Source organism: Antechinus flavipes, chromosome 1, assembly GCF_016432865.1.
Source record: "Antechinus flavipes isolate AdamAnt ecotype Samford, QLD, Australia chromosome 1, AdamAnt_v2, whole genome shotgun sequence".
Classification (NCBI taxonomy): Eukaryota; Metazoa; Chordata; class Mammalia; order Dasyuromorphia; family Dasyuridae; genus Antechinus; species Antechinus flavipes.
In genome coordinates, this window is record NC_067398.1 from 343,094,641 (window position 1) to 343,120,694 (window position 26,054).

General features: G+C 41.2%; 1 protein-coding gene across 1 annotated transcript; it reads left to right on the forward strand.

Moving 5' to 3' along the window:
- Positions 1-369: 369 nt before the first annotated feature.
- On the forward strand, positions 370-26,034 carry MLST8 (MTOR associated protein, LST8 homolog). Its single transcript, XM_051969524.1, has 9 exons — positions 370-482; positions 18,692-18,966; positions 19,917-19,968; positions 20,671-20,833; positions 21,251-21,326; positions 22,034-22,186; positions 22,744-22,868; positions 24,999-25,162; positions 25,557-26,034. The coding sequence occupies exons 2-9, from the start codon at positions 18,838-18,840 to the stop codon at positions 25,673-25,675; spliced, it is 981 nt and encodes a 326-aa protein (XP_051825484.1). The 5' UTR covers positions 370-482; positions 18,692-18,837; the 3' UTR covers positions 25,676-26,034.
- Positions 26,035-26,054: the final 20 nt, after the last annotated feature.

The following is a 26,054-nucleotide window of genomic DNA, read 5'->3' on the forward strand; positions in this document are numbered from 1 at the left end:
AATTTGTAGTGGATGTGGTCAAGCCCCATGTTTGTCCAAGGTTACGTTTTCATTTTTCCGCTGCACGCTGCTGGGGATCCTCCTCAGGTGGAAGGAAAACCAAGGGCAAGCAGCTCCACAAACTCTCAGGGAGGTGTATAGTCGTCTAGGAGAGGGTGGTCAGCTCTGTCAGAAAGGTCGAGAAGGCTGAGGACTGAGAAAAGGTAATTAGATTGGGCCTGAGGACTGGATAACTGCCCTCTTTTTCACTATGCCAATGAAATGCAAAGCCCCAAGGGTTTCTAAGAAAACAAATGGTTTCCCCCCAAACGCAGAATAATGGACTCATCCATGTTCCCTTCCCCTCCTTTCTCAATGGTTTCGCCCTAGGGCGAAAAGAATCCAATCGATGACTCTATGCTCTGGTTCGCTACTCATCGATTCGTTCCGACTCTCCCAGCCGTCCTGAGCCCCGGTGGAGTGGGGATTCTTGTGTGAGTGAGGTACGGTGCCTGGGTCCCTGTGGCCGGGGGCTCGGGAGGCAGACTGAGCGGCGTATAGGGCGGGGGCGGGGGGGAAGGTTTGGGGAGTCGGCGCAACTCCACGGACTCGGGTTGGGACAGAGCCTAAGGTGACTTCCGATCCTAAAAACCCCCGCCGGCTCACGGCTAAGCTGAGCATGCGCCATGCTGGCGGCGTTGGCGGAGACTTAACACAGCGGCTTTCCCTCTCCATAGCTTCACGGTCCCCTCCCCTCCCTCACGCCGCGCGCCTGCGCTTCTCATTTCTGCGCCACTCCCTGGCGTGGCATGTGGTGGCTGCCCCCTCGTGGCCCGAATGTGGGCTGCAGGACTGACAGGCGAGGTCCCTCTTTTCTTAGTCTCTTGTGCTCTGGGCGCGTGAAAAGAGCACATCCTCTTTCTCTTTTGAGAGGGGTCCCACCTTCTGTAACCTGGGCTCCTAAAAGCCAGAAGAGGTGCTTCAGGAAAAGCCTCACTCATTCAGCAAAGCTATATGCACGTGAACACTTGTTTTAGTTGGTATCCCTAAAAACTACGATAAAAACCTAATTTTAGGGCCTCTGAAGGCAGGACCTGGACCATTTTATGTAGATACAGGCACAGCCCTTTGCACAGTGCAGAAGCTTAACGGATGCTTGTTGGAATGGATGGCTGTAAGCACAGCATTTAGCGGAACGTGTTGCATCCAGGAGGTGCTTAATACTCTGTTGGACTTTCTTCAGTGTTGACATCAGAGACATCATTCTGCTTTCTTAGAGTTAGGGAGCATAGAGCACTAGGTGGAAAGGCTTGATGTATGAGAACTGCTTGTCGTTCCATATCTAGCCCCTTTAAACGCAGTTTTCACCCGAGATTTGGCCACTGGTGGGAGATTAAAGATTCACATGGAGATGAGAAGAGAGTGTGTTGACAGGAATAGGTAACAGTCTCTCTAAACTTGGACGCTGGAGATAGACTGTCATTTTGGAGAAATAGCTGGTAGATCAATATAAACGAAGCCGAATGTATGTGAAGAGGAATGTTCTAGGCCCTGCCCAACTCGGGTAATTCAGATTTAATATTGAAACAAAATGGGATGGTCAGTTAACAAAAATTAGGCACCTACTGCATGCTAAGCTAAGTGCTGTGGAGATTAAGAAAAGAATACTCAAAATTGTGGGGTATATGAACGTTATGGAATATTATTGTTCTGTAAGGAATGACCAGCAGGATGAATACAGAGTGGACTGGCGAGACTTACATGAACTGTGCTAAGTGAAATGAGCAGAACCAGGAGATCATTATATACCTCAACAATGATACTGTTTGAGGATGTATTCTGATGGAAGTGGATCTCTTCGATAAAGAGAGTTAATTCAGATCAAAGATGGGCAGAAGCAGCTACACCCAAAGAAAGAACACTGGGAAATGAATACAAACTGCTTGCATTTTTGTTTTTCTTCCCGGGTTATTTTTACCTTCTGAATTCAATTCTCCCTGTGCAACAAGAGAACTGTTTGGTTCTGCACACATATATTGTATCTAGGATATACTGTAACCTATTTAACATGTAAAGGATTGCTTGTCATCTGGGGGAGGAGTGGAGGGAAGGAGGGGAAAAATCGGAACAGAAGTGAATGCAAGGGATAATGCTGTAAAAAATTACCCTGGCATGGGTTCTATCAATAAAAAGTTATTTAAAAAAAAAACAGAAAGAAAAGAATACTCAGCTCTTTCAGCAATTGGTAAAAGGAATAGAAAGCTGGGTCTGAAAAACTGCTGGGAAAATTGGAAATTAGTGTGGCAGAAACTAGGCATCGATCCACACCTAACACTGTCTAGCAAGATAAGGTTGAAATGGGTTCATGACATAAAGAGTGACATTATAAGCAAATTAGAAAAAAAGTTGGAGGGCTTTGGGAAAACTGGACACTATTACAATGTTGGTGAAATTGTGGAGAGTAATTTGGAACTATGCCCAAAGGGCTATCAAACTGGGCATAGCCTTTGATCCAAAAGAACCAGGAGATCGTTGTACACACAACAGCAAGATTATATGATGATCAATTCTGATGGACGTTGCTCTCTCCAACAATGAAATGATTTCCAATGATCTTGTGATGGAGAGAGCCATCTGCCCCCAGAGAGAGGATTGTAGAAACTGAGTGTGGATCACAACATAGAATTTTCAGTCTTTTTGTTGCTGTTTGCTTGCATTTTGTTTTCTTTCTCATTTTTCTCCTTTTTGATCTGGCTTTTCTTGTGCAGCATGATAACTGTGGAAATATGTATAGAAGAATTGCACATGTTTAACATATATTGGATTATTTGCCATCTAGGAGAGGGGAATGGGTAGAAGAGAGGAAAAAATTTAGAACATAGGATTTTGTAAGAATGAATGTTGAAAACTATCCATGTATATATTTTGAAAATAAAAAGCTTTAGTTTAAAAAAAATGATGAAAATTTTTTAAAAAGAAAGCTGGGTCTGAAGTCAGATCCTTCAAATACGGTCTCAGATGCTGTCTTTGCGACACTAGAGTAGTCACTTAATTTCTGATTTCCTCAGTTCCTCAACTATAAAATGAAGATAATAAATACCTACCTCCCAGCTTTGTTGGGAGGTTAAACTAGATGATATTTGAAAAAAGCACTTAGCACAATATTTACACAGAGTAGGTGTCTGTCCCTGTCCTTCATAGCTGCAGGATAGTCAACAAAATTATGCATTGAAGACAACTCTAATTGATTGAAGTGAATGAAAATTCTTATTTAAATTGTCAATCATTTTCCACCAGTGAGATATCAGAGAACACCTGAAGTTCTTCCTGACTGTTTTGTACTCAGTCAGTGAGGAAGCCATGGTCTTTTTAGCACATCTAATGATTTCATTTTTATTTAATTTCATATTTAATTAAGTCTCTTTCATCCGTAAGCATGATGCATTTCCTCATCATGTTTATTAGATTTTGTCAGTTTAAAAAAAATCAGCCTTGTACAGAACAGTGAAATGTCAAGAATAAAAGGCATTATAGTATATTTATGTATATGTGTGTATATACATATACACACACATATGTGTGTATATTTGCATATATGCATATAAAGAAACATATTTAGTAAAGGCCTTTCTTTGGCTTTATTCATTATAACTTAAGTCCACTAAAGAGATTATTTTAAAAAATATTTAATTTTTCCAAAATTATACGTAAAGACAATTTTTAACATTCTTTTTTTCCTAAATAATTTTGAGTTCCAAATTTTCTCCTTTCTTACTCACCTCCTCCTTCTGTGAAACACTAAGCAGTTGATATAGAATATATATGTTCTGCCATGTAAAACATACAACCATATTAGTCATTTTGTGAAAAAAGACAGTCTCAAAGGAAAAAAAAATACGAAGTAATACACAAGGTGAAAAATACTATGTCTTGATCTGCACAGACACCATCAGTTCTTTGGAGAAGGCTAGCATTTTTCATCATGAATCCTTTGGAATTGTCTTGGATCATTTTATTGTTGAGAATGGCTAAATCATTCAGAGTTACTCATTGTACAGTACTGTTGCTATGTACAATGTTCTCCTTGTTCTGCTCACTTCGTTTTGTATCAGTTCATATATCTTCCAAGTTTTTTTTTTTTTTAATCTACCCATTCATCATTTTTTATAGACAGTAGTTTAGTATTACAATCATATATCACATACTGTTCCACCATTCCCCAATTGATGAGCATCTTCTTAGTTTTCAATTCTTTGCCACTATAAAAAGAACTGCTAAAAATATTTTTGCACAATAGGATCCTTTTCACTTTTTTCTTTTTTTAAAACTCTTTGGAATACAGGATCTGGAGTAATATTGCTGGAACAAAGGATATGCACAGTTATAAATAGTTCTCCAGAATCATTGGGTCAGTTTACAACTCTATTAAGAGTGCTTTAGTGTCCCAATTTTCCCATATCCCCTTCAACTTTTATTATTTTCCTTTTTTGTCATATTAGCCAATCTAATTGGCATGAAGCCATGCTACAGAGTTGTTTTAATTTGCATTTCTCTAATCAGTAGTGATTTAAGAGAATTTTTTTCATGTGACTATATAGAGCTTTGATTTCTTTATTTGAAAAACTGCCTGTGCATTCCCTTTGACCATTTATCAATTGGGAAATGACGTGCATTCTAATAAATTCGACTCAGATATCTCTGTATTTAAGAAATGAGGCCTTTATCAGAGACATTTGCTGTAAAAATTGTTTCTCAGCTTTTTGCTTTTCTTCTAATCTTGGTTGCATTAGTTTTGTTTGTGAATAACCTTTTAAATTTAATATAATTAAAATTTCCCATTTTACATTCTGTAATGATCTTTTATCTTTTGTTGGGTCATAAATTCTTCCCTTCTCCATAGATTTGACAGGTAAACTTTTCCTTGCTCTCCTAATTTGTGTATGGTCTAATCCTTTATGTTATATTTTGATTCCCTTGATAGATATAAAGTAAGAAGTTGGTCTATATTTATTTTTCCCAGCAGTTTTTGTCATATAATGAATTCTTGTCCCAAAAGCTGGTCTTTGGGTTTATCAAGCAATAGATTGCTATAGTCATTTACTACTAAGTTTTATGTAACAATATTCCACCAATCCACCACTCTGTTTCTTTGCCAGTGCTAGATAGTTTTGGTGTTTGCTACTTTATAATATAGTCTGGGATCTGGTATGGGCAGGCAACCTTCTTTCATATTTGTTTTCACTAATTCCCTTGATATTCTTGACCTTTTATTCTTCCAGATGAATTTCATTATGATTTTTCTAGTGCTATAAAATAAATTTTTTATTTTTTGGTAATTTCATTGGTATGCCACGGGATAAGTAAATTAAGTAGAATTGTAATTTTATTATATTGGCTTGGCCTACCCATGAGCAGTTAATATTTTTCCAGTTCAAATTGGACTTTGTGTGAAAAGTGCTTTGTAATTGTGTTTATATTATAGTTCCTGGGTGTGTCTTGGCAGGTATACTCCCAAGTACTTTATGTAGTTTACAGTTATCTTAAAAGGATTTTCTGTTTCTCTAAAGACAGATTATGAAACTCATTGTTTTACTTCTCTTTTACTGAGAAGCTCAGTGCTCTCACTGTCCCCCACTTTGCGTTTTTCATCAATAACGTTATCTGTAAAGTCTCCCCATGTTGTGTGTATATGTGTGTGTATGCGCGTTTAAAATGGTTAATTTCAGAATTTGCAAGGCTGCATGCTCTTGTTAAGTATTTCTTCTTTGCACCAGGAATTTTGGCTGTTCTAACCTTTTTAGTTCTTTTGTTTTCTTTGACCCCTTCCACCTGTCCTGTGTTATTTTTCTTCTCTTTTTCTGTGCTACTTGGAAAAATTTCTAATCATTGTCCACATTTAGCAACATCAGTATGTATTTATAGTGCTCTGTTGAGAATGAACAGATTCCCTAGCAAAGGAACTGAAATGGGTAATCTGTGTGTGTCTTGGCTTTGCTCCTCAGGTTTCTTTACATTTAGGAGTAGTGGACTCAGGAAAGTTCACAGGCGTGTCACAAATTTCCACTCCACCCACTGAGTACATTCATTTCCCACTCCCATCCCAAAGCCTGAAGTCCTCCTCAGTCTCAGGACCTTTATTTAAGAGAAACCAGTCTAACTTGCTTGGGTACGGGCATTGGGATGTTTCTGTTTCTGTGAGGAGTGATTATGTAAGAGGAACTCAACGATAAATTGTGGAGAACCTGAAAAGCCTAGATAGAGACCATGGGAGACTGCTGAAGGTGGTACAACCCTTATTAGAGAGGCCATCTTATTCAACACCTTCAATTTACAAATGAGGGATTGTGTAAGGCCTTCTTAACTTCTCCTCTGATACATAAGTATGACATAGGCTGCCCCCACATTCTCCAAGGCCATATACATGCCTATGTCGTCCCCGTCCTTGAAAAACCTTCTTTGATTTCCCCCCCCCCCCAACTTTTTCACCTCCTTCCTCACTTGCCAGCCACTTGTGGTCTGGCTTCTCAATCTACCCTCTGCTGAAATTGCTCTTGAACTAGTTGATTTCCTCATCGTTTATTGCCATGGCATTTTCTGAATCCCCATCTTGTTTGACCTCTCTGCAGTTTTTGATACAGTCAGCTACCTACTCTTCCACACACTTTCTTTTCTTGGTTTCCATGACATTTTTCTTGACTTTTTCTCTTCTTACCTACCTGCCTTTGTCAATTTTCTTCACTGGATCATCCTACCTATTTCATCTATATAAGTGAAGCAGCACTTCAGTGTGGTGGACCTATTTTGGACCTATTTTGATGATCTCATTGGTTCCATGTATCCCTCAAAACAGAGCATTTCCAGATTTATATATCTAGTCCTAACCCTCCTCTTAATTCTAGTCTTGTGTTACCAATTATCTGTTGATCATCTCTTTTGATGTCAATTCAACATGTCCAAAGGGACACCAATTAGCTAGCCCCCTTAGAGGTATTTGAGAGCTTTTCCAGTAAGGAGGATGTGTTTGCTTTCAGTCATCCACACATTCCCAGCAGGTATCTTAGATTTGGATTTTTCCTTCAATGAGGAGCCCATTTCATCATGTTTTACCACAACAACTGAGAAAAGCACCTTTGCCCTCTAATCATCAAGCACCTAAACACCATACCTTTTGTTAAGGCATCAGCTTTCCAGTCAATTAGGTTCATATCCTTTGAGACATTCTTGATTCTTCTCAACCAATATAGCTGATGAATTGCTAAGCTTGTCAATTAACGTCCATATCATTTCATATTTCATATTCATCTCTTTTCCTCTGCTCAGGGGGCCACAACCTTAGTTCATCACCTTTTATCTGAATTATTGTATCTGCCTCCTAATTGGTCTCCCCACCAACAGTCTCTTCCCTCCCAGTTCATAGTCCATATAGCTGTCTGAGGCATAGATCTGATCATCTCCTGGGTTCACAAATCTTCTAAGGCTCCCTATTGACTTTGGGATAATATAGAAACTGTTCAGCCTAATCTTTAAAGCCCTCTGCAGTCAAGCTCCAACTAGATTTATTAAACATTACATTTATTAACATAATCCATCTTTGAGCCAACTTGGACTGGTTTGAGTCAAATTGGACTAATTTATAGCATTGCATCTCACATCTACATATTTTTGCACAGATTATTTTCCGGTATCTGGAATGGATTCTTTTCTCCACTCTCATTATCACAATCCTGCAAGGTTCAGCTTACTTGCCTTGTTTCCTGAGAAGCTTTTCTTCATTCTCCCAGCTATTAAGAGTGCTCTCTCTTCTTCTCAAATGACCTTTTACTTATTTTTGTGTACTTTTTAATCACTTTAGAATATAAACCTCTTAGGAGCAGAGACTATCTCATATCTTTTCATCCTTAGTACCTAGCACAGTTTTCTGTACATAATAAGCATTTAATAAATATAAGTGAAGTTGACCATCTCATGGCAGATTTTGTTTGTGATTTTTCACCTCACTTCATTTCTTATCCTTCCTTCTGTGGGTGCTGAGTTTGTTTTTTAAGTGACCAAACCTAAGCAAAGGTAGTATGTCACTTTCCTTGTCTGTGAACAGGCTGCCATTGGCAGAGTTCAGTTGTTCTTAACCAGATTTTGTACTTCCCTTCCATTAAGTGCTTTGATGTCAATCTTGGATTATGGGCTTTTAGAGCAGAAAGTCACCTTTGGGTATTTGAGGCAGCTTTCCCATTAAGGAGGATATGTTTTCATTGCTCTATCACACTATCACAACAGGTCACTTAGATCTGAATACATCCTTGTATAAAGAACCTCTCTCTTGCTTCATCTGAAAAAACAATACTTCTTTAGAACTCTGAAGCACCATACACTTAAAGTCCCGACCTCAGACTATCAGGGCCACAGACAATAGGTCAAACAGGAAGCAAGTATGTTGTTCACAAGCAAATTATCTTCTGGATCTTCATCATCTGTCATCTTGGAGTGTTGCAAAGGAACTAGCACCAAGTGTGAGCTCACCTGAGGATTCAGTCACCAATTATTTACTGACCCAGATACCTAACTTGATCTCTTTTCCTTCTTAAAGCCTTGCTTCCCAGAAGACTGAGAAGAGTCAGATGCTGTCCTTTGTAATCATATTTAGCTAGAGTTTGGAAGCTCTATCTAGCTATTGCTTCCTCCTTCCATTGTCCAGCAAACTTCCATCTCTTCCTCTCCAAAACCAAAACCATTATTTGCTCAAGCAAAAACTCCCTTCCCTACCTCTATTTCATTCACTTCAACCCACCCCTTTCCTGGTGCTTGTCCTCTGTTCTCCATTTATAGCCATCACTACAAAGTTCGATTCACCCTAGACCTTTCCTCTTGCTTATTGCCCATCATCTTGGAAGCCCTATTCCCAGAGGGCAGGTGTTTAGAGCTTTGGTGAGCTCTCTCTCCTGAATGCTTCTCCTGTGTACCCTAACAGAATGGAGCACAAGGAAGTGTAGAGATAGTTCTCACTTCTTAGTGCTGGGTATCTACTTCCCTTACTTGGCAAATGTTCTTCCTTTGTGGTTTATTTAACCCATCTATATCGCTTGGTCCAGACCCTTGCTGCATGCATTTACTAGGCTCCAACTGATTCTCCTTTCTCAAGCCTTTTCCCTGTACATGGGTACTTCAATAAACATGTTGGTATCTCATCAGACTCACTGGCCTCTTTCACTCACTTCCAGCACTCACCTGCATAACCATTCTCTCAAACTAATCTTTACTCATGAACGGCTGCTCATACATTCCTTTCTCTGGTGATAATTTCCTATTACATTATCCCTGGTTTTCCTTTAGTCCTCTGAAATCTGTTCTTTGCCTTCACAGTAACCTCTGAACCTCTTTACCTCTCCCTATTCTTTTGTCCCTCCAACAGTGCTTTCCCTTGATGGCTGCTTCCGAGGTCTTGACTATAGTTAGCTAGTTCAGCTGTTCATTCTTTTCTATTTGAATTCTTTGTCTTCTTGCCTCTTCTGACTTGACAAACTTCAGCCATGGGTTATCCCCACTATCCTGTGTCATTTTTGTTTAACTTGCTGCTTAAATGTCAGAGGAAATTATACAACTACCACCTGAGTCTATGGCAAATTTATGTTACCCAATCTCCATTAGGCCCTCACTGCTGAATAGGAATCTTTTTATTTTTCCTTGACTAATGGGAGATTGCATTCCCCATTGAAGCTGTCCCAAACTTTCTCTTTCCCCCTTAAACTCCTGTTTATAGAATTTTAACTGTATTGGTCTCTACTGTAACTAGCAGGCCTTGAGACAAGTTTTAGAGATGAAGTAGCAGTTTAATTAATCTTTCAGAGTGAGGGAGACAGTTTGCAAACTGGAAGTTCTGTGGGGCAGGAGACCTCCACCTGTTATAGGAAAGACAGAGATTTTATACTCAAATTATAAGTGGGAAGAGAGAAGAAAGATGGATTATAATGCAATCATTTTTTAGGGCCTATGGTTTCCCAGGAAAAGCCCATGAGTGCAGGACAACATGGGTATTCTCCAGTCTTCTAGAAACAATTTTTTAACGATTGTTTCAAATCCCAAGGGTCATTACTTAGTAGGAGGCAGGACCAGAGTTCTGTGGCAGTAAAAGACTTTGCAATCTTCAGTTCACTTCACTTAACATGCATCCCCAAAAATTGAGCAATTATTCAAACTGCATTGTAAGATTTTGAATCCCAAATCAGAGAATGCTGGGAAAATCTGATTAATCTAGATTATTAGCATGTTTATTACATATATCATATTGATAATTATGAAAATCATTATAATAATTTTTTCAACACTCCTTATACCTTTTCTCTTGTCCTTTCAGAAGAGGAGTCTAGTTCCTAGTTTGCAGAAAAAAATATCTGCCTGTCTTCCTTATCACTTAATTATATTTTATTTAGCATATAATTTATCTCAGGTATCAGATTATGGAGAGGTATACAAAAACAAAATGAAATAATTCTAGCCTTTGAATTCAAGGGCAATTTGATTTCAATTTGATTGAAGCTAATGTCATATATACATATATGTGGATTTAAAATATGTGCAAAATAAATCCAAGGTAATTTACTGGAGGAGGCAAGAAACACAAGAGGGTTGTGGGTAAAGCTTCATGTTATAGGAGATCCTTGACTAAGCTTACATGGAAGCTAGGAATTCGAAGAGGTAGAGATGAGAAGGGAATAGCCCATGTAAAGGCACAGATGACAGAGGTGGGCTGTCTTGTGTGAGAAGGGGCAACTGGTCATAGAGGGTATGGAAAAAGGAGCTGAAACTCTCATGTGAAGATTTCTGAGTGCCAAATAGGAATTTGTATTTGAGGAAGCCCCACGAGCTTCTTCCCTGTGTTATATCAGCAGATCCCTCTACCTTATTTCCTCCCATTCTCTCCTTTGCTCTAGTGTCTTATGAAGGTAGAACCCTTAACTTTGCAAAGGCCAGTTTTTCTATTTATATCCATCTCTCCTTGTCTCTTCTGGTATGGTAACTCGCCCCTTCTTTCTCCTTGTCAGTCTCCTAAATATTGGCTCCTTTCTCGCTTTTCACAAAAATAGTCATTTTTCTCATACTTAAAAGCATGAAAAATGCCACACCTCAAGCTTTCATTCTGCATCTCCTCCTTTTAAATATAAACTAGAAAAAGACATTTGCACTAATTTCCTCATTTCTACTCCTTTTTCAGTTCTTTACCTTCTGTTTACCAACCAACCTGTTACTGAAACTATTATTCCCAAGTTTATCAGTGATCTCTTAACTGTCAAATATGATGGCTTTCTCTCAGTATTAATTCTATTTGACTTCTGTATTTTTTGGCATTGCTAGCCCCACCTACTCCCTTCTCAGTGTAAATATTTAACTCTGATATCTCTTTTGAACTCTGTTCTAGCTATCTGTTATCCACTTGCAAATAACTGTCCTGCTGACATATTTTATATGTCCAAAGCAGAATTGATTATCTTCCTTCTCCTAATTACACTTTTCTTCTAAACCTCTTTATTTCTTTAAAAAAAAATTCCCCGTATCACCTTTTGTTTCTATATGAGCTTTATTTCTAAGTACATCCTTCCCCAGTATTCCTATACCTTTGTAACTAAAAAATAAAAAAGGAAGAAAAAAGTCAATTCACCATCACAGCATCTGAGTCAAATACCATACTCATGTTGTTCAACCTATGCAGAGAAGTGATTTTTCTCATTTCTTCTTCACTTGGTCAAATTTGGGTCATTATGATTACCCAGCTTACAGCTTCATTGGATTCATTTTCTTTTAAATAAACAATAATTGGTATATTTTGTTTTTATACCACCTATATTTCTCCATGGATCACTTCCCTCTCCCTGTCCTAGAGAGATATAACAAAGGATAAAAAGAGGGGGAAAAATTTCTAGCAAAATTAACAAGCATATTGAAACAGTCTGGCATTATTTGTAGTATTCTATACCCATAACCTGCTGCCTTTGCTAAGAATAAAGAGAGATTCTTTATTGTATTTCTTCTTTGGGGCCAAGCTTGATTGTTAGAATTTCACAGCATTCAGTTTCAGTTGTTTTGTTATTCTTTTCATTTGCCTTGTTGTAGTTATTGTCTATGTTGTTTTCCTGCTTCTCCTTTTTTCACTTCACCTCAGTTTATATGTCTCCCCATACTTTCTTGGGTATAATAATATACTGTTACATTCATGTAACCATTTGTTTAGCCCTTTTCCAGTCAGTGACTATTGATTTCCAATTCTTTTCTACCATAAAATGTGATTCTCTAAATATTTTGGTGCATATGGTTCCCTTCTTCTCTCTCTGTGACCTTAGGATATATGCCCAGAAGTAGGCTCTTTGGCTAAATGGGTGCATACATTATTCACATTCTTAGAATAATTCCAAATTTCTTTTCAGTGTGATTGGACCAATTTGTAGCCCTTTCAACAATATAATAGTGTTCCTGGCTTCCCACAGCCCCTCCCAGGATTAACTGTTCCCATCTTGTCATCTCTGCCAGCTTACCAATAAGATGAAATTTCAGAGTTGTTTCAATGTGCATTTCTCTTATTAGTAGTAATTTGGAGTAATCTTTCAGGTGGTTATTAAGTTTGCAGTTCTTTTGAGAACTTTGTCCTTTAGCTACTTATTAATTATGAAGGCGTTCTTGACCTTAACACATTTGTATTAGTTCCTTATATATCTTAGATATGAGATTCTAATGAGAACTATTTGATGCAAAGTTTTGGTTTGTTTACCCAATTTGATAGCTTTCTTTCTCATCCTAGACACTTTGATTTTGTTGGCTCAAAAACAGTTTAATTTTGTGTAATGAAAATTTTATCTTTTGTGATCAGTTTGGTTAAGAATTTTTCTTTTAGTGCTGTGAAAGGTATTTGATCTGTTTTGGTTTTTTTAAATTATAACATGATCTTTAACATCAAGTTATATATCCATTTGGTCATCAATGTGATTTGAGATGTAAACCTTATTTCTGCCAAGCTATCTTCCAGTTTTGTGTTTGTTTTTTTTGTTTGTTTGTTTAGTTTGGTTTGAGGTTTTTTTTGTGAATTAGGGAATTGTTTCCCTAGGTAGTAGTAATAATAATAACCATAGCTAACATTTATACAGTGATGTAAAATTTGCACAGTACTTCATATACATTATCTTATTTGAAACTCCTTATAACCTTTGAGAAAGATGCTATTATCATTCCTATTCTACATAGGAGATAACTGTTAAATTACCTACACAGTTACATAGCCGCTAAGTGTCCAAGGCAGGATTTAAACTCAGAACTTCTTGACTTCAAAATTCCTTGGTAATTTGATGTAATTCTAATTATGCAAGTTCATTTAGGTAGTATATTAATGATACCATATTGATGTGGCCCAACCATCAACACTGAATATCTCTCCCAGCTATTTAAGTTGCTTTTTATTTTTTCAGAGTGTTTTGTAATTGTGTTTATGTAAGTCTTGAGTATCCTTTGGTAGTTTGAACTTCCCTTTTTCTTGCTAGGGTTCCCTCTACTCCTGGTCCCAAGTTCTTGTTCCTCTTCTTCACACTGCATTCTAAGCTGTGGCTGATTTATGAGAGCGCTGGCTTTGCAGTGGAAAGCACCCTGGCTCTGGAATCAGAGATTCCAGATCTCATCTCTGATGCTCACTTACTCATCTGCCAACCTGGACAAGTCACTTATCCACCCACCAGGGGTCCTGATGCCCTCATCTGTAAGGCTTGCTTTTGAAGTCCCTCTTGTTCTAAAGCTGTGATCCAATGATCCTTTTAATTTTACCTCTAGGCCTTCTCTTGTGTTGTCAACTGCTGTGCGCCAGTTGGTCATTCCTGCCTGGGCTATTGCAGTAACCTCCTAGCTGGTCTTCCTGAGTCTAGCTTCTGCTCTGAATACTCCTTCTTCCCACAGTTACCAAGCTGGTCTTTCTAAGGCAGAGGCCTGACTTTGGCATTCCCCTTTTGTCACAAACTCCCAGCGAAGGCTCTTCATGATCCGACTAACCAACGTTTCCAGTCTTATTGCATATTACTCCTGGTCATGCATTTGCCATCCCAGGCAAAGCAGGTTCTTCATTTCTCTATGTCTTTGTGCTGGTTGAATGGAACCTTTCTTCCATCCATATCTTTCAGAATCCCAGTCTTCCTTCAGAGCCCACCTTAGGTGTTCCCTTCTCTGCAAAATTGTCTCTCATTCTCCCAAGTGTAGGTGCTTTCTCCCTCATATTGCTCCCTCACACACCACTCTAGTAGAATGTAAATTTCTTGAAGGCAGGGACTGGTTTGCTTTTTGTCTTTGTATTCCTAGCTCTAACAGAAGAACTTAAATATAGTAGGCATTTCATGAGTGTTTATTGGATTGAATCTAATGAATATTTTTGACCACAACAACTCACTAAGGCTGTCTGCTGATGCATAGGATGTTTATTCTATGCATACACACAAATGAAATCGTGAGTCTTGGAAGTAATCAGTATGCACAGAACACTATATTGGATGCTGTGGGACAAAGATAAATGAGACACTATTGCTGTTATAAAGCTAAGAGTTTCAGTGATTGCCACTTTCAAGGGTGGAACCATGTGCCATCTGTGTACCTTCCTGGGTCACGTATAATGATGAGAGGGAAACTTGATGCTATCAGATGAAGAGCTTTTCCCCTCACATTCCCCTCCCTGTTCCCCTAGCAACAGTAGATGCCAAGGGATCTGCAGATTCCTTCATGCAATAAACTTTGATTAAGTGTGAGATACAACAAAATTTGAATAACCAACAGTCAGTAGGGGGATGAGACATAAAGATAGTCTTAATATAGTGCCTTAGAGAATGGTGAAACAAAATGCAGTATGAGTTCTGAGAAGGAAAACTGTTACTGATCAGGAGGATATAGCTATGTTATTTGAATAGTATTTTAAAGAATGGATAAGAAGAAAGAAGGGAAAGATAATCCCAGCATAGTAGAAATATGAACAAAGACAAAAAGATGAGGGAATTGAGGATGTGGACAATGGGTACATAAGTTCATTTCAGAGTGTTTGGAGAAGAGTAATGTTTATCAGAGGAGGTCAGATGCCATCATATTGCAGAGAGCCTTGAATGCTAGGCTAAAATATAAACTGTATTTAGCAAGATCTCATGCCCAAGATACACAAAGAATTCGTTCAAATTTGTAAGACCAAAAGTCTTTTTGTAGTAGATAAATTGTCAAATACGAGTGGGCAGTTTTCAAAAGGAAGAAATTGAAGCTATCAACAACAGTGTGTAAAAAAAAAAATTGGCAGAGTTGGAAAAGAGGAAAATGGCAGTTCTTGGAGAAGCTATGGGAAAACAGGCACATTAATGCACTGTTAGTAGAACTGTGAATTGATCTAGCTGTTCTGGAAAACAATTTGGAGCTGTGCTCCAAAAGCCACTAAACTGTGCATACACATTAACATCAATAGCAATAACACTCTTAGGCCTATATCCCAAAGAAATCAAGGAAAGAGGAAAGGGGCCCATATGTACAAAAATATTTGTAGCAGCTCTTTTTTTTTGGGGGGGGGTGACAAAGAATAGGAAACTAAGGGGATGCCCATGAATTGAAAACTAGTTATATAAATTATGATATGTGAATATAATAGAATATTATGTCATAAGAAATAGCAAAAGAGATGTCAGAGAAACTTAGGAAGACTCACATGAACTGATATTGAATAAAATGATCAGAAGCAAGGAACAAGCTATATAATAATAATATTTTGAAGAAAATAACTTTGAAAGACTTAATGCTTCTCACTGAAAACAGTTCACATTACCAATGCTGAAACAAGTTATGCATCTCTGGACAGAGAGTTGATGTTCTCAAAATGCGGAATGAGATACATTTTTGAATCTAACCAATGTAGGACTTCGTTTTGTTTAACATAGACATTTGTTAACCGGAGTTTTGTTTTGTCCATTCTTTCTCCTGCCTCCCTCTCTGCCTCTCCCTTCCCTTGCCCTCCCCCACCCCCTGCCCCTAAGGAGTGGGCTGCCTGGGAAAGGAAGGTTAGGAATAGGGTTGTCAAAAAAAAAAAAAGAGGGTCATTGACACTAATACATTTGTTGGTGGGATTGTGAATTGATCCAACCATTCTAGAGAGCAAGATGGAACTATGTCCAAAGGACTATCAAACTGTGCATACTCTTTGATCCAGCAGTATTTCTCCTGGGCCTGTATCCCAAAGAGATCATAAAGAAGGGAAAGGGACCCACATGTGCAAAAATGTTTGTGGCAGCCCTTTTTGTAGTGGCAAGGAACTGGAAACTGAGTAAATGCCCATCAGTTGAAGAATGGCTGAGTAAATTATGGCAAAAACCCTTAGAACTAAAATCTTCATAGCAGATCAGATTTACCAAGGTTTGAAGTTGACATCTGACCCTCGCTTCTCATTAAACTCAGGAAAGAAAAGCAGTTTAATAGAGTTTACTTGCAAACAGCAACAAATAAAATTTGGCTGAGACATTAACTTTGGTTTAACAAGACCAGTAAATCCCAGGTCAGCTGTTTTTTAACTATTTAAACTGGCTTATTGGTCACCAGATGACCTTTAAAAGTGCTAAATCAAAGTTGACTAGGAATAACTTTGCAGGGGATTACATGCCTAGATCCTTCCAGCTTCACACTAATGTCAGTGATGAAACAGAATTTGGAGATTCTGTTTATCAGAAATAGGCATCCAAGGGGTTCAGCGGATAGAGCGGTGGACCTGAAGTCAGGAAGACATCTTCTAACTGGGCAAGTCATTTAATCCTGTTTGCCTCAGTTTCCTCATCTGTAAAATGAGCTGGAGAAGAAAATAGTAAACTACTCTGTATCTTTGCTAAGAAAACCCCAAATGGGGTCATAAAGAATCAGTCATGACTGAAACAATGCAACAACCACAAAATTCATTGGAAAGTAATACTTCTATAAACCCCTCTTGGACATCATGTTCTTCTTGTACTCACTTTGGCATTATAGCTAATATCAGATGGATCCCATTGCTTCTGTTTCTGAATAAGGCACTGATTTTAGTTTAATTGAAGTTGGCTATACTCAGACAGAACATGAGACCTTGTGTGAAGCGTACGCTTTTTGCCTTGGATAGAAAGAAAGACCATTTACTGTTGAGACTGCGTCTTACCTTAGAGTCAGAGCCTTAGTGCAACTGAAAAAAACCTGTGGAGGAGGGAAAGCAGATTTGTTATTTTATTTTTTTCTATTTTCCCCAGTTAAATATAAAAAACAATATATAGAGATAGATATATAGATATATTTGGTTATATATGTACATTCCTTTTTTTTTTTTTTTTAAACATTTCCTTTTGACTCATGTTGGGAGAAAAAAATCCAACAAAAGGGAAAAACTATGAGAGAAAAAAAATAGAAGGGAAAAAAAAGTGAACATAGCATATATTGATTTACATTCAATCTCCATAGTTCTCTCTCTGGATGCAAATGGCATTTTCCATCCAAAGTATATTGGGATTGTCTTGGATCATTGAAATGTCTGAAAAGAACCAAGTCTGTCATAGTTGATCATCACACAATCTTGCTGCTATTGTGTTCAGTGTTTTCCTGATTCTGTTTGTTTTGCTTAGCATCAGTTCCAGTTAATCTGTCCAGGCCTTTCTAAAATCAGCCTGTTCATCATTTTTTATAGAACAATAATATTCCATTACTTTCATATGCCATAACTTATTCATTCATTCCCCAATTGATAGGCAGCTACTAATTTTTCAGTTCTTTACTACAAAAAGAGCTGTTAAAAGCAAAAAGGATTTGACTGTGAAATATATTTACAATGTTACCAGCAGGCTTTTTCCCCCCCAAAGTGAATGATTTAAAGAAGGAATGATCCAAATAAAGTTATATTTTAAATGTTTAGATAGTTACTTGCTAGTTTCTGATTAGATTGGTTAACTATCCAGTCATCAATGCTGTAAGTAGTGCAGTCACCTAAATATCATTTAAATATATCTGATTGTTGACAGTACTAATAATGAAATAAACCTTTATGGATACTGGGGGGAAAAAGCACAGTAGAGAATAAGGAAAAACAGAAGGAATTACAGACAAGCAGTATTGCTTAGAAAGTTACATGTCAGATTTATCATATACTTTAAAGGAAAAACAAACTATATAATGGAGATTTGTTTCATCTTCTATATACTATAGTGTGTGTATTTGTGTGCGTACTATTTCCATGTATCATATATATACATATATACACATATATGGAAATGTTCATTTTATTTTTATATTTGTTAAGTACAGAATAAAAAGTAAAAATTATTTTTGCCATTACAAGTGACTTAATCTTTATGAAAAAAATAGCTGGCAGTTTGGGTTAAATTGGAGAGGGAAGAGAGTGGATTTGATGAAGGCCTGTGGCAGTGTTCTGGTGGGCACTACTAATGAAGCCTGTACCAGTGTTGACAGTGGAACAGATAGCAGGCAAGGGATGCAGAGGTATTGCAGAAGTCAAATTGATGGAATTTTTTTAACTGATCAGATATGAAAGATGAAAGAGGGATGAGTTGTAGATAATAATCAACATTACGAACATGAGAATTTAACAGTGGGAGAAGATCAGTCAGTGTAGATATGACTAATAATAACTAACACTGATAGATTGTTTCAGAGTTTCCTCACTTCTCTGTGAGGTATTATGATTATTTTTATCTCCGTTTTACAGATGAGGAAACCAAGACAGCAATCAGTTAAGTCACTCACCTTCAGGCGCATTTAGTAATCTCCTGCGTGAGCTCTATCCCTTCAGCTCCAGAGCTCTCTCCAGTGGGAGCTCACCTTCCACAAGCTTCTCTTTTAAGGGGCCTGATCATGAACACCTCCCAGGGCACTGTGGGCAGTGACCCTGTCATCCTTGCCACGGCCGGCTACGACCACACCGTCCGCTTCTGGCAGGCCCACAGTGGAATATGTACCCGCACAGTACAGCACCAAGACTCAGTATCCTTTGGCGTGGGTTACCTTTCCAGGTGGAGGGGCTCCGGCCTGGCCTGTGGAATAGGGACCGCTGCGAACTCCGGAGCTGGACTCTGGAGCCAGATCAGCTAGTGGGATGGGGAGGCCAAACAAGTACCTTTCCTAGCTCAGGGAGTACTCGCTATAAGACCAGTGTGTGATTGAGGGAGCTACAGTCAGGCGGACATGACATTGAAACTTGTCTAGACATTTGTGAGCTGTGAGACTTAGCCACTTACCTCTCTGTGCCTCAATTTCCTCATTTATAAAAATGAAGCAGTTGGACTTAATGACATGAGAGAGGCCTTCCAGCTCTAAATCTGTGGCCCTCTAAGCTTTACTTTGTTTGAGGGTCCTAGGAAATCCTGCTGTCCAACCCTCTGCTTTTCAGAGAAAGAAGCCGAGGCCCAAGGAGGAAAAGTTAATGGCAGAGGCAATACTAGAATGGAGTTAGTGTCATTCAGTCAGTAAAGCTTTATTGAGCACCACTGTGTACCAAGGGCTGTGCTAAGTATTGTCTCTATCCAACCCTCTTTCTACTCTGCATTGCCTCTTGTGAGATGGGTGAGCTTTACAATAATTGGAAGAGGGTGGGTAAAGATGGAGGGGTGGGAGGGGAGCAGGAGGAGGGAGAGTATTTGCAGATGGGATTAGGGCTAGGGGGCCTCCAATGCCAGGCTAAACTGGTTGGCCTTGCTGCCTGGAGCCATGAGAAGCTTATCTTGTGGATGTTTTTGTGTGCGTCTGTGCCTCTTCCTGTTCTGCCTCCCCACCTGTCCAGGCCTGAGGCTTCTGCCCACGGGGCTTCCAGCCATGTGTCTTGTCATAGCCTGGCTTTCTGCAGCTTAATGAGCAGTCAGAGTGCCAGAAGTTTTATGATAGCATCTTTTGTTCTGCTCCCACCTATCCTTGGTCACCTTAACCTAATCCCCTAGCAAGTGAATGCCCTGGAGATCACCCCAGACAGAAGCATGATTGCCGCTGCAGGTATCGGCTGGCCGGATGGGATGAGGGAGTATCCTGGATCGGCACTAGGACAGACCAGTCCCCTCTCAGCCAGGACCCTGCGGGTTCCCACCAGAGTGACAGGCTCTGCAAACCCTAACACAATCAGCCTAAAAGGCTTGTTTCAGGCACAGTGTTGGCACAGTACAGGCGGGCAGTGGGCTGTAACACGAAGCAGTCCCACCCAAGGTTTAGGGAGCTGGGCATTTCAGAGTTTTGTCACTGGTTCCACTCCTGAGATGGGCAGGAAGGAGATATCAGTGCCAAGAAGTTCTTGCAGGAAACTCAGCCGCCTGCCGAGTCCTGTTCTTGCCACTGCTGGCCAGTCACTGGGCACGGCAGATCTTTTTTTCATGCTGATTCCTCTTAATGTGGTAAGGGGGGGAAGTCGGGATGCTCTGGGGCAGCAGAGGGAAGGTCCCTGGGGAATCAGTGACCTCACCTCAAGTCCCAAAGCTCCTGAGGATGTGTCTTAGTTTTTGCTCTCTTTTCTGGGTGAGGCCATGAGGCAAGGCCGTTGGTGGGGGCCCCAGCCTAGGCAGATCACGCTGTCAGCCATTTGTCTTCAGGGATTCATCTCTCTTGCCCACCATGATTCCTGGAGAGAGCTCTGCCTTGCGCCCCCCCCCACCCCACCCCCCAGGCGGGGAAAAGCAACTAGTAAGACCGCACTTGTATCTTCAGGTTACCAGCACATTCGGATGTATGATCTCAATTCCAATAACCCCAACCCTGTTATCAACTATGATGGAGTGAGCAAGAACATCACCTCGGTGGGCTTCCACGAGGATGGCCGCTGGATGTACACGGGCGGAGAAGACAGCATGGCCAGGATCTGGGACCTTAGGTGCCAAGCCAGGGACCGGGGGGTGAGGGGAAAAGCCTGGTGTAAGGATACGAGGTGGGAAATCAGGAACAAGGGGCAAACCCAGCACAGCCCTTGTCCCAGGAATCTGAGGAAGACGTTCTGCAGATTTTCCCTGGGTCTCAGTTTTGTTCAGAGCCTACCTGCTTAGATCCTATAGACTGAAGCAAGAAACCACTGTTCCTCCAGTGTCAGACCCGGAAATGCAGCTTAGCAGGGGGCTGCCACACTCCCACAACCCAGTTCCCCCATGACAGGCCTTCTGGGGCTGCTGGTTGCTCCCAGGCAGCTCGGTTTTATGGCCACTCAGGGAAACAGTTGGGGAGACTCTCAGCTCCAAGGTAAGTTGGTACATCGGCACTGCCCCAAGCACCAATGTGAGTTTGTGTTTGATGCCAGGTCACGAAATCTCCAGTGCCAGCGAATTTTCCAAGTGAATGCACCCATAAACTGTGTGTGTCTGCACCCCAACCAGGTAACCTGCTTTCCTGTCTGCTTGCTTCCTGCCTGTACCTTAGCCAGGAACCTCCTCTGTCCATGGCAGCCACCACAAGTGAGCTCTCTCTGGGCCTGGCGAGCTTGCCTGCAATGGGCTGGTGTCTGGAGGTTTGGGGGAATGAGCTTTGTGGGGATGTGAGTTTCTAGGCAGGGGAAAGTGACAGGGAGCATTTCTGAGGAGACAGGCGGTGGGTGTTCATTCTTCTGTGCCTGCTTCTTGGGGTCAGATTATCAAGTATGTGGCTGAATAGGAATGACTGGGACCGAGTGGAATGTGGCAGTCATGCTGAGCAGGTCTGCTGCTTTTCCCTTTTTGTGACTTCCAACTCTTGATTCATATTTTCCTTTTGGGGACATCATAAAGTAAAGGAGAGTAAAAGGGGGGATACAAGGGGAGATCCAAGGCTACCAAGCCCCCATTCTGGGGCCATGGCAATATGTTAGGGTCAGAAAACTGCATCAAACAGTTAAAGCAGCACCAAAAATCAGGCTGAAGTGCAAGCCGATGCCCTGTGCCTGGGCAGCAAAGTCCAGTCCAGTGATTCAGCCCCTTAGATGTCAGAAGCGTTCCCCCCTCCCCTCTTCCCCCCTCCCCCCCCGCTGGGGTTTGAGAATGGGAGGCCAGAGGTCTACCTTCAGGTGACTTGTGGGGAGCATCAGAGACTGACCCTACCATCCATGCAGGCCGAACTGATTGTGGGTGACCAGAGCGGCGCTATCCACATCTGGGACCTAAAAACTGACCACAACGAGCAGCTGATTCCTGAGCCTGAGGTCTCTGTGAATTCAGTTCACATCGACCCTGACGCCAGTTACATGGCAGCTGTCAATAGTACAGTAAGAACCCTTTGGTTGTTCCCCCTTAGGACCTCACCTCTGCCCTGCCTACTGCCTGCATAGCTACCCTTCTCTGTGGGCCCAGTCTTAAGGTTACTTATGTTTGGGGGAAGACCCCAAGCTCTTTCAGCTGGAAAAGGAGACATCTCCGGAGCCCTGCTGGCCATTCCTGCCGGGTCTGCGGGCTCCTCTGAGAGACTTCTTACTGAGGACTCTGCCAGTGAATTTGCATGCTCTTAGTCTGGAATGACTGCCCGTTTTTCTTAGAGCTTTCCAGCCAGCACTCCCATCCCCGGCCTACCCACTTGGTCCCGCGGGCCTGCTTCCCGGAGGCTTTCCTTGTGGGCGCACCTTTTAGAAGTGGCACCTGAGCTTCAGTGCCACACAGCCTGGGGCTGAGTCAGCCCTGGCCTTTTCCGTTCTTCCTGCTCAGGTGTTGACAGTCAGTCCCCCCATAGAATACTTGACTTGGGGCAGAGCTCCACGCACTCAAACCTTCAAGTCTGGGGAGGAAAGTTACTTCAGAATTTTCACTCCACCTCTCTTTGACTTTGTAGGGAAACTGTTACGTTTGGAACTTGACTGGAGGCATTGGGGAAGAAGTGACTCAGCTAATTCCCAAAACCAAAATTCCAGCTCATACGAGATATGCCCTGCAGTGTCGGTTCAGCCCGGACTCCACGTGAGTGCAGAGCAGGCCCGCTAGGAACTGGGCCGAGGCCCAGTAAACACAGGCCTCGCTTCTCAGCAAGGCGTCTTTTGCAGGATCCTGGGGGGCAGAAGCCTAATTCAAAGGGTACTGCAGTAAGAGGCCATCATAGTCCACTGAGTGACTAGGCCCAGGAACTATTTTATCTTATTAAGTACCTTTATTCACTGGAGCTCAAGTGCATGTTAATAAAGACAGTGCAAAGCAGGATATGCCAGGTACCACACAGAGATCTGATAGCAGGGAGAAATAGCTTCCACTTGGGGCAGAACCATATGGCACAGAGGAAAAAACAGAGACTGCAATCGGGAGAATCGGGTTAAGCCCTGGCTTAAGTAGTAATTAGCTGTGTGACCTGGCCAAACAACTGGACTTTGTTTTCTAGAGTCAGCTTAAATAGATCTTCCACAAACAACTCATAGCTCAACTAATATTTTTATGGCTCCTTTGAGATTTGTAAATAGCCTTTACTAAAGACCATCATTCAAGGCTGTCTAGAATTTCATAAATTTGAGCTAATCCCTTCCAACTCAAAATCCTATAATCCCATGAATAGTGTCTACCTGCTGGGATATCTGTCAGGGCACGCCACAAGGTTCTGTCCTTGGTCAGTTTTATCAGTGTTGTAGAGGAAGACATAGATTGCATGCATGCTCATTAAGTCTAATAGTCCATAGTCCAGGGAGGGGTAACAGAAGCAGAATGTCAAAGGGTCATGATGGGCAGAATCAAGGAGGGTTGAAAAGTAATGAGAGCAAAAGTGATCTTGTGCTTAATTAGGATTCACAAATGTGTCATGGAAAGACATGGTCAGCTAGTGCATAGTGATTTTAAGCTCAGTGTGAGTCAGTAGGCTGATTTGGCTAAAAGTAAGGCAGCAGTGATAGAAATGGAGTTATCCCAAAGGAGGGAACTCATAGTCCTATTGAAGTCCCTGATGAGACCGTGTCCAGGTGTTCAGGGTGGGATGCCATATTTCAGGAGGGATATGGATAAACTGGAATGTGACCAGAGGAGAATTACCAGGATAAGACAGACTTATGCCTTAGAAAGTGGGAGTATGTAGCTTAAAAAAAAAAACAAGAGGACATGTAATTGCTGTTTTCAATTATCTGAATGGCTGTTGTAAGGAAGGGACTTTATACTTATTTTGTGAGGTTCCAAGGAGTTTTAGGGAGATGAATTTGAGCTCATCACAAGGAAGAAATGCCTGTCTATTGTGGCTGCATTAAAATATAGTGAGTTTCTTTTCACTGTATTCAAGTGGAAGCTAGATGATTATCTGTCTTTTAGAAAAAATGTGTGCATTGAGCAGGAGGTGCCTGAAATTCCATGAATGTTTATCCTTTCCCCTTTCATTAACTCACCTGGGAGAGCGCTCTCTCGGGAGCAGGAGCTGGAGACTAGGTATAGGCAAGCTCTCAACCTTATGGCCTGGCTTCGCCTCCCATGAGCCTTGGTCATTTAAATTCTCCAAGCCACAGTTACAAAATCTGTAAAATGTGGCTCTTTGTATCTACACTACCTACTTTACAAGGTTGGGGAAAAAGCATTTTTGAAACCAATGGAAATGTCAGTTATTTCAGTAGGGGAATATGTAGTTATATAGTGTGTGGGTAACCCTGTCTTCATAGAAGTACAGTCCTTCCAGGCTGAGCTCCTGGGTTTCAGGGATTCCTTGAGACCATGTCACAGGGAGCGTGTGGCCATTGGTCCTTTTCCCCATCAGATTTCCCCTCTCTTCCTTATCTCATACCCTCTTTGTCATCTAGAACAGGAGTCAAACAGGCAGCCTGAGGAACCTACGTTCCCATGTGCCAGACCATTAAAAAGCAGTTGGGAAATGTTTAACAAAATGTACAGTAGAACATGGCAATGTTAATGTGTCATTTTCTAAGTCAATCTGAGGCCCAGGGAGCCTTATGTAGGCTTTAGTGGCTCCCATTTCTGTTTGATACCATTGCTGTCAGCATAGGGCATGCAGTCCAGTGAAGACAGCTGAACTGGGGCGAGTCCTACAAGGTGGCCCCAAAGGGAAGGCCTGGTGTTTTTGGATGGGTCCATTGGCAGAGCACAGACTTAGGAGTTCTCCCTTTCCTATAGGCTCCTGGCCACCTGCTCAGCAGACCAAACATGCAAAATCTGGAGGACCTCAAATTTCTCTTTGATGACTGAATTGAGCATCAAGAGCAATAATCCTGGTGAGACTTCGAGAGGCTGGATGTGGGACTGTGCCTTTTCTGGAGACTCTCAGTACATTGTGACAGGTGAGCTTCTGTATCAGGGTACTCCTTGGGGCCTTGATCCCATGTCCTTTAGACTTTTCTAAGTCTAAGCACAACTTGCTTAGCTTACAATGGGAACAGCCAGAGATAAGGATTGTGGTGTCCCAGAGCTAAGCTTCCAAATCCTAGTATTGACCTTAGTAAATAAATAAAGCCTATCCGGCCTGGGGTCTGTACTGCTGGTCAGTCTCTGTCAGGGGAGTGTGGGTTTTGGGGTCAGGATTGTACTAATACCTTTACTGGCAGAGGTGTCCATGGTCCCAAGGACAGGCACATTCAATGGGGGCAAGGAAGACAGGGAAGGGACAGAGCAGTACCCTAGTTCCATTTGGGAAGAACCTTCCAGTAATAGGACCTCTTTTCCTCTTATCTGCAGCCTCGTCTGACAATTTAGCACGGCTGTGGTGTGTGGATACAGGAGAGATCAAGAGGGAATATGGTGGACACCAGAAGGCTGTAGTCTGCCTGGCATTCAATGACAGTGTTTTGGGCTAGCTTGAAAGCCTCCTCTCTGCCTTTGTGCCTTCAGGGAGCAGGAGCTGCTCAAGACTGCTGTACTAGCCAAAAAAAATGGGCTTTTCTGACCACAGAAAGTCTCAGCTTTGGCTCAGAGAGGAATACTGTCTCTCGCCCTTCTTGGTCTGAGGGCAGTGGAGAACAGTTCACAGGAATGGAACTGGGGGAAGAGCAAAAAGGGACCTTGGGACTGAGCCTTCCAGTGGCTAGTCGTAGGGCAATTGGGCTATCAGTTTCCAGCATGGCTAGAACATGCCCTTTCTATGTACATATATACAAATGTAGATGGAGAATTGTTGAATATTAAAAAGCCAGGTGCATCTGGTATCTGCAAAGAGCCTCAGCTTCAAGAGTGATA